This window comes from Plectropomus leopardus, chromosome 8, assembly GCF_008729295.1.
Source record: "Plectropomus leopardus isolate mb chromosome 8, YSFRI_Pleo_2.0, whole genome shotgun sequence".
Lineage (NCBI taxonomy): Eukaryota > Metazoa > Chordata > Actinopteri > Perciformes > Serranidae > Plectropomus > Plectropomus leopardus.
In genome coordinates this window covers 7,947,545-7,962,305 of record NC_056470.1, presented here as the reverse complement: position 1 = coordinate 7,962,305, position 14,761 = coordinate 7,947,545, and the positions used below count along the sequence as shown (strand labels likewise).

At 39.0% G+C, this 14,761-nt stretch overlaps 1 protein-coding gene across 1 annotated transcript; it reads left to right on the top strand.

The window, feature by feature from the left end:
- Window positions 1-2,841: 2,841 nt before the first annotated feature.
- Window positions 2,842-12,140, top strand: si:ch211-220i18.4 (SRSF protein kinase 3). Its single transcript, XM_042492446.1, has 12 exons — window positions 2,842-2,998; window positions 3,816-3,919; window positions 5,485-5,593; window positions 6,877-6,964; window positions 7,177-7,264; window positions 7,584-7,690; window positions 7,848-8,010; window positions 8,388-8,464; window positions 9,144-9,251; window positions 10,512-10,581; window positions 10,736-10,828; window positions 10,934-12,140. The coding sequence occupies exons 1-12, from the start codon at window positions 2,955-2,957 to the stop codon at window positions 11,116-11,118; spliced, it is 1,236 nt and encodes a 411-aa protein (XP_042348380.1). The 5' UTR covers window positions 2,842-2,954; the 3' UTR covers window positions 11,119-12,140.
- The last annotated feature ends 2,621 nt before the right edge of the window (window positions 12,141-14,761 follow it).

The window sequence follows — 14,761 nt, the reverse complement described above, 5'->3', positions numbered from 1 at the left end:
TGTGTGTGTGTGTGTGTGTGTGTGTGCATGTGTTAGCACATAAAGTACAATGGCAATTTATACATGTCTGTGAACTTTAGTACCTGAATATGTTTTTTTTTTTTTCATGATTGGTNTGTGTGTGTGTGTGTGTGTGTGTGTGTGTGTGTGCATGTGTTAGCACATAAAGTACAATGGCAATTTGTACATGTCTGTGAACTTAAGTCCCTGAATATGTTTTTTTTTTTTTCATGATTGGTATGAAATTGTTCTCTAACGATGCTTCTCCAACACTAACAGCATAATTTATATGTGGTTTAAAGAACTTATTAATACAGTGACAAGAAGAATCGACCAGCTGCCTCCATGCCTTATGTTTTTGATAAATGTCATTTATTAAAAAAAATGTATTATGAAGTTTCAGAGTTAAAACTGGGACAAAAATATGTTGTGTTACAAACCTCTTTTATCACCTGATATTTATCCTCTACTAACCCAGTGATCTAGATCCATGCAGGTGGCGTTTGGACGTCTCTCAACAGTACATGCGCACACACACACAAACACACACACACACACACACACGCTTCTTGCTCCTGTGGGAAGTGTCTTATTACAGCTCTTTGAAAATGGAAAATAGTAACAGCCAGCACAGGCTTTTCAGCTTAAGACTGGACCAACATTATACAATAATAGTAGGACACAGGAGGACGGAACAAAAAAAAAACTGCACCCTCTAAAGCAATGCAATACAATAGTCCAGCAAAGACTTTTTTATTGAGGCTTGCAGGCCTCAATAAAAGTTCTTGTTGAAATTTTGTACTGGAGAGTTTGACCAGTAAAAATATGTCAAGGTAAAACATGCAGGTGATAAGCCTAACATAAGCCTGAAAGCAGGGGGAAATAAGTAGCTAGGCTCTGTTCAAAGGTCAACAAATCTGCCTTCTAGAGCCTTCAAATTTGACTTAATGACAAAAGCTTATCTTGTTTATTTAAACAGAACAAAAGCAGAAACATAAAAACAAGTTGTTGTTTTAGAGAAATAATGGTATGATAATGGGTAACTTCTGAAATGTAATATGCTACTGATTGCTAGTTATCCTGTGAAAATGTCATAAGTAATGTAACTTTTAATTTATCATGATTACTTTTTGGTTATTTTGTTTTTAAAGCACAATTCTTGTGCTTTATAAACAAAGTGTCTTTTCCTAATTTGCATAAATACTCATATCCTTTTCTTAAAAAAAATTAATGCAACAGCAAAAAAAGGATTTCTGGGGTTTATAAAAAATACATTTTTCTATTTTTTTATGATAAAATTCAAAGCATGTTAGTGGCAACATGTCCACATTGCGAGCATACCACTTCAGCCGCAGTCTGCTATATACTCAAAATAGCTAAGGGCCCACATAAGGACCTGGGATAACGTGCCGTCTGACAATGAACAGTTATTCACGTGAGGTCGAGAGGCCCTGAGTATCTGAGAGGTGAAGGCCAAGTGTTCACACACTAAAGTCCCATCACACCCAGCACATACACATAACACCCATCTCATCTCACCTCTCATTTATCTCCCTTCAACACCATCAGTTCTCTCTCTCTGTACTGCTCTGTGTTTTATTTTGGCTCTGCAGTATCAGCCATGAAATCTCATGCCATATCAGAGAGGAAGTGTTAACAGTGCTGTGTTGGCATTGAAGAGCAAAGAATCGAGGTTTAGGATGTGGAGAGTTTTTTTCGAAGATATGCACCTGCAAACACACACGTGCATTCCTATAATACCAATGGTGGACAATGACTCCACACCAACCAAGCGTGGACCTCTGTTTCTTTTCTACACATACACACACAGAGACAGTTATGTTTGTGATCACAGTGATTTAGGTTGTGACTATCACGTTTTTACACAAAATACCACCTCCATAACCCCTTCCATTATAGTTTGCATGTTTTAAATTGTTTTTTGTATTTGTCTTATGTTTTTCAATTTTTTCCGATTTTGCTCTACTTTTTTTGTCATTTTCATCCAAATATTTACTCATTATTTTCTTATGTGTGTAAGGTATTAGTTATTTTGGTGCCATGGCAATCTATAAGTTTTGTCATGATTTTTGCCATTAGTGTGATTTCTCTTATTGCCTGTTATGGAGGTGGGTAAGGGGAGGAAACATGGGGAGGGGTACTTGGGTGCTCTGTGATTCATATGCCTTGCTTTGTTCTCCCAATAAAAAATAAATAATAGTATTATGTAGCAGCAAAATGCTTCATATTTTACTTAACACACACATTAAAACCTGGGCCACTCCTTTCTGGTCTGGAATTAAAAAAAAAAAAAAATCTCCTCAACTGACCTGTGTTCTTCTGATTTTATTGTGATACTTTATATATTGTTGGAGGACGGGGATCCCATTCTCAAGCCAGGTTTAGCAATCCAGATCCCCATGGCCCAAAGGTCAAACTCCCCTTGAGACGAGGGGGGGTTGGGGAATCAGCAGCTGTCTCTCTCTCTCTCTCCTCTCTTGGTGTATTTGGCTTCACGTGACCCTCCTCTCATCTTATAGCCCTTCTGATCTCTGTAATGACTCTTCCTCAGTAGCGGACAAAGAGAAATCGAGGAATAGAGATACAGTTAGACCTGAATATAGGATATTAATGACACAGTGCAGCAGGTAAAGGCCTGACAGGCAGTGACTTGGAAGGCTGCTGGGGATTTCCATGTTTAGACCCTGCTGACTACTGCTGCTGGCTTTCCCAACCTCCTGAGAGATCTACCGGACCCCCCAACCTCTCAGCTGCTCAACTGTTTTCAAGTGGTGGTGCAACATTAAAGGTGCTGCAGTTCACCTGCAATTGCTACTGTAATTGTTTTTCCTCATGCTTTATGCCAAAGATATCACCTTTAGATATCCACCACTTTTTAACTGAAGATATCTGAAGGCTGCTGAGTCTGCAGGCTGCATCTGCTGTGACACACCATGCAGAAGAGTCCACTCTCTAAAGCTGCTTTGCAGAATCATATGTAAGTATAGGACTTTTCTTATCTGTGATATTGCTGAAAAACCTTCTCATTGAACTTGATACAGTGGAAGCAACTTGTAATTTTACTGCAGCAAGACAGTGTTTCAAACCTGTTTTTTATACCATCTGGAATTCTTGCTTGATCTCATCAAAATGCAGCTATGCTCATAAACCTTTATTTTTTCCATGGCCACAGCAATGCCATTTGGAGTAGTCAAGTTTAGCAATGCACGAATAAAGTGTGCCAGTATTATTTTTGGAATCACAGAGGTGACTTCAATGGCAGTTTAGAGATTCATGTAGGATAAGTGTCAAGTCCTCACAGGTCTTCATAGTACACATTTGAATGGGAAAAAATAACTATTTGGACATTTTGAAATCCTGCACATTATTCTATGTTCAGTAGCTCTCAGAACAAGAATGCCATATTTCACATTAAACTCTACTGTAAGTCCCTCCAGTCACAAGGAAATTTGATCTGTGTTCAGTATTTTCCGACATGACGCGACCCAACCAACGCTATAGTAGATAGCCAAAGCAACTTGGATGCAGACTTATCAGGTTGCATGAACATATTGCAAAATGATTTACAGCTGAGTCAGAAATAGTGCAACTTCCGATGCTGCTTGTCCACTCTTAGCCAGGCAAAGTTTCCATGATCTTTGAGTCTGTGGGAAACTCTAAAAGTAGTTCGACTCTCCCGGCTGCCCCCAGCAACTCGACACTGACACTCACGCACAGACTCCAAAAGATGCACATGCAGTAATGCGGAAGATTATAGAATCCCATTTTTATGTGACATGTCTTTTTGTTTGTAGGAGTGAAGCAGAGTCATCTAATAACTTTGAAGCCCTAGGATGCCACGAGCAGCTGGATCCAAAGGACAGCCAGGACTCTGAAGACCCAAGAGAATATTGTTATGGTACAGCAGAGTCTCGTAACGCACTTCATCATCTGCAGATGTACTCATTCACCGCTGTCAATGTCACCACACTTTTATCCTAGGCCTCTCAGTCCCCACAGAGCAGCCCATACAAGGTAGCGCTAAATGATTTGCCCGACAACAAGACTCTCGATCCTTACAGTCAGCTATCTAAGAACAGGCTGCAGTGAAATTTTTCCTTCATCATTTTTTCTATTTCTTGATCAAGCTGAAGCTGCAGTTTATTGCTTCAGAGAAGAAAAGCCTGTCCAGATATGACTGAGATAAAATCTTTTTGATTCTGATTGGTTTGAAATCATTTGAGATGATCAATGTCAGCACAGTAGAGGCACAACAATAATGTAAACAGATGCATGTCATAATACAATAACGATAGGTGCGAAATTATCAAATGCACTCTGTGATTATATTGTGGGTCATTGTGGGTCCATGAGGATATTGATAAGAGTCTCATGCATATATTGATACGGAGGTGTCCAAAGGCATGATCACAGTATCGGCGCAACCGGGACCGAGGGCGGGGGGGGGGTGGGGGGGTACAGTACCAGTGGTGCAGCCACAGCACGAGCACAGCCAAAGGCATGGCCACAGCGCCAGCACAGATATCACAACGATCAGGCACAGCCAGGGTTGCGGCCAGGATCCAAAAACGCTAGGCAACAAGGGAGCAGGACTGCTCTGGAGAGGCAACGGGATTAGCGTAGTGCAGTTCAAGAGTCATTGATCAGCAATTCCGACTTAAATATGAATGCCAGAGTGCAGTAATAGAAAAGAAAAAAAGAGAGAGGAAGCAGAGCCAGAAAGAAAGAGAGGAAGCAGCCAGAGTGGCAGGTCTGAACGGACTCAAAACCACCCCTGCCGGATTGGGCCGAAAGCTCTGCCAACTCTCCCTCCTCTCCTCACCGGACGGGGATTTCAACTGAGCACAAGAAACTTGCGCTCCAGGAATATACACACTAACGAAACTAGGTTCACTAAACTGCTATTATGGCTTAAATATAAAGGTCAGAGAGCAGTGTTAGTCCCCACTGCTCTCTGACCCCTATAGAAAGTCCCCTGGCAAGTTAAACCTATGTCAGCCTAACTATGGGCAGGTCTGGGCAACCTTAGCCAGCCCTAATTATAAACTTTATCAAAGAGGAAGGTCTTAAGTCTGCCCTTATAAGTGGAAATATCACATATACCTGACACAGTAATAAATCATACATTGCCATATGTTATGTTAACTTTTCATAGAAATTAAATTTCAAGATCTTTGATGATGTCCAAGACCTTTGTGTCATGCTGGCTGAAAAAGAACTGATCCAGGCTTACGCGTCATAATGTTTCAGTGTCCCGCTGGGAGATTTGAATGTATTACTCACTACAGACATGTTATAGCTCAGAGGAAGTTGTAATGCTAGAAATAGCTTTAGTGTCACATTTTAGTCCCCTCTCTAAGCTTTCTAAACACCAGATGATGTAAATTATGAACATGCTTCACATTTCAGTCACGGAATACTGATGACGTTGTGTTCTTAGTTTTCTCTTGTTTATATCATCAGGTGGGTACCACCCGGTGAAGATAGGTGACACTTTCAACAGAAGATACCAGGTGGTTTCTAAGCTCGGCTGGGGCTATTTCGCCACTGTCTGGCTGTGTCTGGACCTCAGGCAGGTTTAATCAGGGACTGTACAAAAAAGTTTGGGAGGGGGTTGAATTCTCATATTCCACTCCTTAAAGAAAACTAAAAACAAGTGCTTTCTTGGAAGTATAAGTATTTTTTGGACCCTTCTCTTGACTTTAATGTTATTATATTATTGGAATAATTTTCACAAACACCATCTATGTGTACATTCAAATTGAAATTGAAACAAAATCTTGACTATTCCAATCATTCTCTATTTTTGAATGCATTTGAATGAACTTTAATTAATGGCATTATGTGGCTAAACTATCCCTTTGTATTCTCTATTTCCAGTATTGTCCCCTAACTTTCTCTTGTACTGCCAGCTAAAGTAAACTTAAGTTTAAGTTAAACTTTCATGTATTTCATAAGGCAGGGAGCACACGTCCACATTTCTTAGGAGGCTATATGACCTGACACCACCACATTCACTATGGATTGTGGCTATTATAGATTTAAAAAACAAAACAAAACAAAGAAAATATGATCCTGGGTGCAAAGTTACCTACAGAGTTAACTAGCTAAGAACTACCTCAGCTAGCTTACTGTGTGTTGCAGAAATTCATTAGCTAGCTTATGGAGAAAAACTGCTAGAGCTCTTTAAAACTTTTTGCTTTGTTAGTCCAGCTATTTTAAGCCATGAATTAAAATACTGTTTTTTATGTTTTTTTTACCCAACAGTGTATTATGTATGTAGGCTACTGTATAATTTCATTAAGATAATAAGGAATAATTACCTTTACACGGCTATGCCATAAAAAACTGAACTGTCTGCAATAGTATAATCAACTAAATGAGTCTTCATTGTGTGAATTAACACACTCTTACACAGCCACATTCAAACAATTTCTGTTATGATATAATTTTATAAACACATAATAAACCACTAACACACGTTCTGACCAATCACCACAACTACTGTAACAGTGGCATGAGCAGGACACACTGAAATATACACATGCAAGAAAATCTAACCACCCACCCTCCAGTAAAAATAAATAAATGAATAAACAAACATAGCCACACCCACATTACAATATTTCCTCCCTCTCTGATGATTTGTATACAGTCCCTCACAGTTTTAGTGTTTTTTGTTGATCACAACTTGTGTTGGTGTTGAACTTTGTTTCTCTGACAATTATTATGTGGTTATGATAAATGTTTAGATAGCAAAATACATATTTGTCTGATACTAAAACAGTTTTTTTAATGGATTTAGGAGATAGTGGACTGTATTCTGTCCCTTTGATCCGGTACCTGTGTTTGCAGACTGGGTCGGCGTGTTGCTGTGAAGGTGCTGAAGAGCGGAGCTGGCTTCACTCAAGCAGGACAGGATGAACTTGCTCTCCTACGATGTGTCAGTGAACATTTTGTTTGTGCTTCGCCTCTTTAATGTCTTACGCCTTCTGTCAAATGTTCTCCTGATTTTATTTTTTTCACTATTAACTGATCATTTTCACATTCCCTTGTCAACTATTTCCTTTCCACCTGTTTTTTAAGCCTCTTAAAAAAGTCCTTTTTGCTAATGTCTGCCTTGTGCTCCCACCCTTCTCTTCTCTCTTTAATCAGGCAAGTGGTCCTACGAGCCGACATCCCTCCAGTCAAAGGATCGTTCAGCTGCTGGATGAGTTCAAGCTGGCTGGGGTCAATGGGGTCCGTATCCTCTTTACAGACAGCCACCTCTCTGGCATATACTCTAAACCTGTCACTGAAGACTTACCATGTGTGAGGTGTGTACCTGTGGGTCTAAAAGAGACACTAAAGGCATCTATCACATTGTCAGACAGCTGATATCAACCATATGATGAATTAATATATCACATGAATGATTTATTTGTGCAAACTCTGATGGAGATAGAAAAACAGATGGCATTATGTCGGCTCACTGGAGACAGTATTGCATTGCATCATACAGTGAATAACACTAGCCAATGGCTTGCAGAAATGTAAAATTGACCTTAATGCCTGGTGGTTAGACATGTGCCTGGTGCTGGAGCTGTTGGGACCTGACCTGAGAGACTGGCAGCTCTGTTTTGGGAATCCTGGACTGACGCAGCCTTTGGTCAAACATATACTTACTCAGGTAAAGAGCCACTGAGAGTTAGATGAGATGCAGAAAACCATCAGTTTCTCACATGGTCTCTCTCATCTCTTTGATCTACCAGTTTGGAATCACAGGTCAGAAAAAAAAAGTTTAGCTATATGGAAAGAAACATATACCTGCTTTGTATTTTCTTTAGGTTCTGCAGGGCCTGGACTACCTTCACACTCAGTGTAAAATTATCCACACAGACATCAAGCCTGAGAACATCCTGCTGTGTCTAGAGGAGCAGTCCCACAAAGTACCAGCAGGGGACAGCAGCTGCTCCTCTGTACTGACTGGGAAAGATGCCAAGTCCACAGGCACATTTTTTTTTTATTGCTACAGATGCTGGAGATTGTTTAAGAGTGAAGTGGCCATGAAGGGTTCATTGTGTGTGTGTACAAAGCAGATATACTTAGAGTCAACTTGTGTGCTGCTAATGTCGGGCTTTTAATATATAGTCTCTGCTCTGTTCACACCTAAGGCCTATATTGTAAATGTTGTAAATTGATACCTAAACTAAATAGAGCGATATGAAGAAATCACTTTCTATGATAATAGGTCATCAAGCAAATCCAAAATGTTAGACATAGACAAAACTAACATCTAATATTTGCCCAATATTTGAATTTAATGTACTTTTTTTTCTTGGAATGAATAAGATGTTGATTTATGATTTTTTTGTTGTGTCTTTCAGAGAAGGAGAAGGTGAACCCATATAATTTAAAGGACATTAGAGTGAAGATTGCTGACCTGGGAAGCTCATGCTGGGTGGTCAGTGTTTTCCTCTATTCTTAAAAGTTTTCAAATATTACAATAGCCAGGTAGGCTGATTCAATTTGTTTGAAATTTCTAGACCTACAAGAAGGGTCCAAGGATGTCACAAGAAATGACATATAAGCAACAGGCATCTAAGGTTGTTGTTATCCAAGGTTCTTTGTTGTTGTTTTGTGATAGATGGTCCAGGTGCATGTGCATGTTAGTGTATGCAAGGCTCTGCATGAGTATCCCACTGACATGCAACCTATCACCATTGTCCCCGATGGCCAAAAACAATGAAATTATTGCAGGTTTACCCATCAAAAACTAGTCATATCCTTTGCCGGGATTGTGTGGTTGTGGTTTGATAAGATTTGATAAGATGGTTCCAGTAATGTTTGTAAAGAACCACTCAACATCATAAAATCTGAATTTAAACGTAGTTTGAAGAGACCATAAAGTATGTGTTTATGTGGGATTTCATGATTCACAGTAAGAGACTGAAGGAGAAAATTTGTAGTCAGTGCTTTAAAATCAACAATAGCTGTGTTGATTCAGAATAAACAGTTTTATGAGAATTTACTCGTAGGAAAGTGGAGACCCATAATGCTGCACATTACACTGTGAAAACAGACAGATCAAAATGTAAATGATCTTGTCTGCTATTTCTGTCTGTTGTTCTTTCTTGGGCCAGTACAAACATTTCTGTGAGGAGATTCAGACCCGTCAGTATCGCTCACTGGAGGTTTTACTGGGATCTGAGTACGGCCCGCCTGCTGACATCTGGAGTGTCGCCTGCATGGTGAGAGAAAAACATGTAATATGATGTTTACACTGTGTGAAATATTCAAACCACACGTTTGTTTTGGCTGCACCATTCCATCAAATGGAAATTATATTCTTGTGAATCATTTCATATTCATTTCTTTCAAAATTCAACCTAACTGTATGTTTGGGAGCTTAATTTTAGAATAAAGTTTTTGGAATTTTAATAAGGATTGGCTGTAAAGCAAAAGCATAAAGTGGCAGATCCTCTAGTGGGTCAGTGGGCTGGAGTGGGTTTTATCCACTCATCAGAGTTTTTGCCAGATTTATAATAGGACTGCCTGAGGTGGCTGGGTTCAGATTAGATCTCTAATATCTGAAATGAGTACAATATTAGGAATGATAATGCAGTACAATTGCAGTGGTTTACCTGTGTATCTGTCTACAAAAAAAATAAAAGAGATGTTTTAGTCTACTTTTTGTGATATGAACTATCAATTTGTACCAGATTTAAAAATGAATGCTTATTCTAATCAAATCTATCAAACATCTTTTTTAGAGCCTTAAATTACAGTGGCTTATTGATAAATGGTTTTGCTTACAGTTGTTTAGCTCTGTCTTGAGGTGTAAAATTTAGATTTGCGTTAAAGGTGTTTCTCCACACAAAATACCCTTTCAATGTCAATCACTTTTTGTGATATTTGAGTCGGTAAAAATCAAACAAACTCTTTGAAGCTTTTATTTATTTTTCCAAAATATTGAGGAAAATATTTCACATTTTTAACAAAACTAAAATATATGTTATCTACAAATTTCATTTCTCTTTATCAGAACAAAAATGGGCCCGACACTGAGCTTTGAGGAACCTTAAGAATTGTAATCAAGAGCAAAGTGTTTGATTTTTGGCAGTTGCGGTGCAGATAATGTGATAATTGAAAGGTGGTGTCAGAATAAAGGTATTTGGTAACCTGTACCTGCAGGAATGATAATGCATGACAACACTGTCACTTTTTTTAGGGTGTTATGAGCACAAAATTCAACATATTTGTTTGGATTCATCACCTGGGATCACCAAATTTTATGGCAATCCATCCAGCAGTTGCTGATATATTTCAGACATGACACTAGCATAACTAAATAAATCTGTAGTTTAACCATTATGATACATGCTGTAGCAGTTTGTGGCACATATAAAAATGGAAATTGTAGTCATCAATCAGTCTGTTTTACTGGTCCCCTTCATAGACACTCACTTGGCCACACATCTCACCCTTAGTTTTCTCTTGCATTCTCTCAGGCCTTTGAGTTAGTCACTGGAGACTCCCTGTTTGAACCCAAAGCCAGCGAGTCCATTTCCCTGGAGGAAGGTACGTTTATTACAGAGTGATAACACTGACAGAGGCATGACAATCTTTGACAGGATTAATTGAGATTACACTGTGGCTGCATTGTAACTGTTGATGCATTGTTATGTGTACCCCGTACTTGCATATGTGTATTTTTTCTCTTCATCCACCTCAGACCATATAGCTCAGATTATGGAGCTGCTTGGTAAAATCCCACCAGCTGTTGCCTTTTCTGGTAAATACTCAGCAGAGTATTTCAGCCGCAGAGGTGAGTCTGCAATTTCACTTTTCATATCTGTTGTGTGCAACTACAATTTAACGTTTATTGTTATCTTCTTACTAAATCATTTCATACTGGTTGCATGTCATCCAGGTGACCTACGTTGCGTCAGTTCACTGAGGTTCTGGGGCCTTTATGACGTTCTGGTGGAGAAATACCACTTTCTATTGGAGGATGCCACTGGATTCTCAGACTTGCTTCTTCAAATGTTGGATTACTATCCGGAGAGGAGGGCAACCGCTGCACAGTGCCTCCGCCACCCTTGGCTGACCTCCTGATAGCCTCCTAAAGGCCCCACAGGCCTCATCTGCAGTTATCACAGCCAGATACTGTCAGCAGCCGATGACTGAACATACCAGCCACAAACTCAATCAGTGGGATGTTGAAAATGCATAAGGCATCTTTAAAGTTTTTGTACTAGAGGAATACAAAGAGTTGTTTAGAAGACTGTTTTTCCACTTACACTGATTTGAATTCCTGTGGAATATGGTGCTGTCCTTATTCAACACCAGATAGCGAATAGGAACCTTTATTACGCACTTTATGCTAAGGCTTCTCTAGTGTAGCTGTAGGTATTTAACTGCCAGATCTTTGAGTCACATACGTAGCAGCTCTTTTGATGGGAAAATTATTCTGCACTGTCTTTTGCCACACTAACAGGTCTAACAACTGCTAGCCAGTGTGGAGTCAAATTTTAAGTGCAGCTATTTTTTCATGTGATTTTAATGGTAGTGATTAAGATTATTTAAAAGAAAAAATCATGATAATTCAAATTTTATTTACTGTTGTATGGTGTCATGAACAGCCAGATTAAGTGTAATGCAAATGTATTGTAAATTATGTCAAGTCAATTTTCATTTAATTCTAATCTGTTTTGTTCCCCATTAATATTCATGTCCCAGAGATCCTATATTTAACATTTCTCATGCATTTCCCATATTTTATTCTTTTTTAAAATCTGTATTTAAATTAATTTTCTAGACCTTCCAGGCAGCATCCACAGGGCGACAATTATATAATTACAAAGGACACATTCTCACACTTTATTTAAAACATTTACAGTCGCACTAATCAATGTTTTAACATGAAAAGTTTATTTAGTGACTACTTGTAAGGTGAAAGGATTTGTACATAGTGACACACATAATTTCTCCAGAGTTGTGAGCCTCTTTTAGGTCATTGTTTTGGTTTTCCAAACCACTATCTACTCAACTTATATTTCAAGACACAACAGGCAGCTGTTTTCAGTAAAAAAGCTAAAACATCTACAACATCTGTACACTCCCTGCCCAGCAGGGGACAGCAGATGGGCATTGCTGGCACTGTTGCTAAAAGGATATATGTTATTCATAATTAAGTAACCAGAAACACAAGTCTGAATGGATGCTATTCTTGCGTGAAAACAAGCAACAATTTGTTCACAAATTTGTGTGCATGTACTATGTAAGGCATTATATGACACTGCTGTGTTTTTAGCAGGTTCTGCTGCCCCAAAGTTGCCAAAAAATAATAGTGACTGAATAAAGTGCTTGCCCACCAAGTTGGAATTTCAGGGCTGAATAGTGAAGCAAATGCAGAAGTGCCAAACACTGCAGTTCCTCAAATGGCCAGTTGAGGCTGGCTGAAGAAGCTAGTCAATCCTCATGGAGCCCCATGTTAAAATGCCCAGCTTTACAGCATAAATAAATATGTTGACAGTCTGGTGCAAAAACACTTTTGGTCTCTGCAAGACAACTTCAGAAATTTTCACATAACCCCTTGCTCCACCACAGTTCCACCCTTTTGTTTAAATCTGGTCAGTTTTGGCCTCAAAACACAAACACAAAAAAACAAGATGGCAATGGTAAAAATACCAAACTCGAGGCTTTAAAACTGTCCAAAAACCAGTGGGTGACGTCAGAATAGCCAAGTACATACATTTTTTTTTTTTTAAAGTCTGTGTTGCCCATATACAAAATAGTGGGTATAAAGGGTTAAATTATGTAGCATACTTGAATGTTTTTAACAATAATAACAAAAATAACAAAATGAAATACAAAAATATAATGTCACACAACTTAATAAAATATCCATACATCCATAACTTATTGACTGATTTGCTGTTTGATTTAGCTTGAATTAGCTATTTAACTGTTTTCTGTCTTTGTCAGTTTCATAGCCACTTTTATTCCTCATTTGCTACTTTTAATGTGGTTCAGCTTCCTCTAAATACTTCATATTACAGTAGCTTCTTTAGAACCATAATTATTTTCCATTAGCCTATTACAACATGCTATTATACACTGAAACCATAACCTACTGTATATGAGATTTTCTGATTCTGACATAACTAAATTTTTAACTGCAATATGCTGAATCTCTTTTGAAGCAAAGCCATTAAGATGTACAATTTCAGATCAGATAAAACTGATCATCATCAAACAAAATTCATGTGCTGAAATCAAATTGCAGGGATTTGATCTTTGCAGATGATACCCTGCTTTCAATCTCCTTGACAACAATATATACACAGTAGGTAGTATGCAGAACACACATTATCTACATGTTTAAAATAGCTTAAAAGTAAAGTCCAGTATTTTATCCTATCCAGCTGTAGGCTCGGCATTCCACCTGTGGATTCTCTTTATAAACCACCGTATAGCCACACTGTGTCTGAATCCGACGACACTTCCTGGGCCAGGAGGTGGGCTTCATTGGCCTGGAAAGACAGAAAATAGATATTTTAGGAGATGAGCGACTATGGACACAATGAACAATGACAGATTTCGCATAAGCAAGACTTTATATAATTGAAATAAATTAAAATGACCTAAAGTGAATGATGTACTCACGCAAAGCAGTAGAAACCAAAGTCATGACAGAAGCACTTATCACAGCCTCTTCTGAAAGACTCTCCTGGTCTATAGTGCTTGTCTTTATATGAACAGATGCCTGTGGAAGAAATGAGCACCACAATGACACATCAGTCTCTTTTGTTTCCACATTTCATTCCCTTCTAGTTCCACATGTGACCCTTCTAGGTGACAGTATTCATCTTTTACTGGAGGTTCCATCAAAAACTTTGCAGATTCTATAAATATCTGCCCTTGTGGCAAAATACAAAAGCCCTGTTGCAAAAGGTCGGGCACATTAATGTCTAAAGCTAACATCCAGAGTGAATTATCCTCCCGTTCCTGCTGCCTGCAGGAACTATTCTCGTGGGGCATGTCAGTCACCTTGAGAAGCAGATCAATAGGAACACACTGATCTGCTGCAAAAAGCCCCTCTGGGCCTGAATGCAAGGTCAGGGGATAGAGGACATAGTCTGCGGTCAGCCAGTTGAAGTTGGTTTAACGGCTAGAGGTAAGTCACAAGTGTTGATTTATGGTCCCAGGATGGAAAATAGCAACCCAAGGACTTCGCTGGGGGCATACAAACACATGATTCTGACTAATAATTCTACAGGGATAAGGAGTAGTTCTTACCTTTTATGTGGTACACTGAGGCTTCTGAGTATCTGTCGCTCAACAGAAGGATGAGGGTCAAGCAGAAAGCACACACCAGCGACAAAGAGCATCCATGAATGTTGCTATTTGAATGTAACATTGCAAAAATAATAATTCAAGAGTGTTAAAATCTGACTTTTGCTAGTTTCCCCAGTTCAACTCTTATGCAACTGTCCAGTTACATCCAGTAAAGTGATGGCCCCATAGACACTGGCTAATATTTATAGTCTCACATCACTACAGGGCAGAGACAGAAAAAAACCCATCTCCCACATGTTTAGTTCATTGGTTTCTTCCCAGCGTCCAACTTTTGTTTCGGATTGACGTGTGTTTAGAGTTTAGCGTCCCTAAATATTACCTTTGGACCTGGCTCGCTGCGTCAAGACAGCGTGGGCGAAAGGACGGTCGATCGGTTCATTTGTGGCCTCGAACCAGC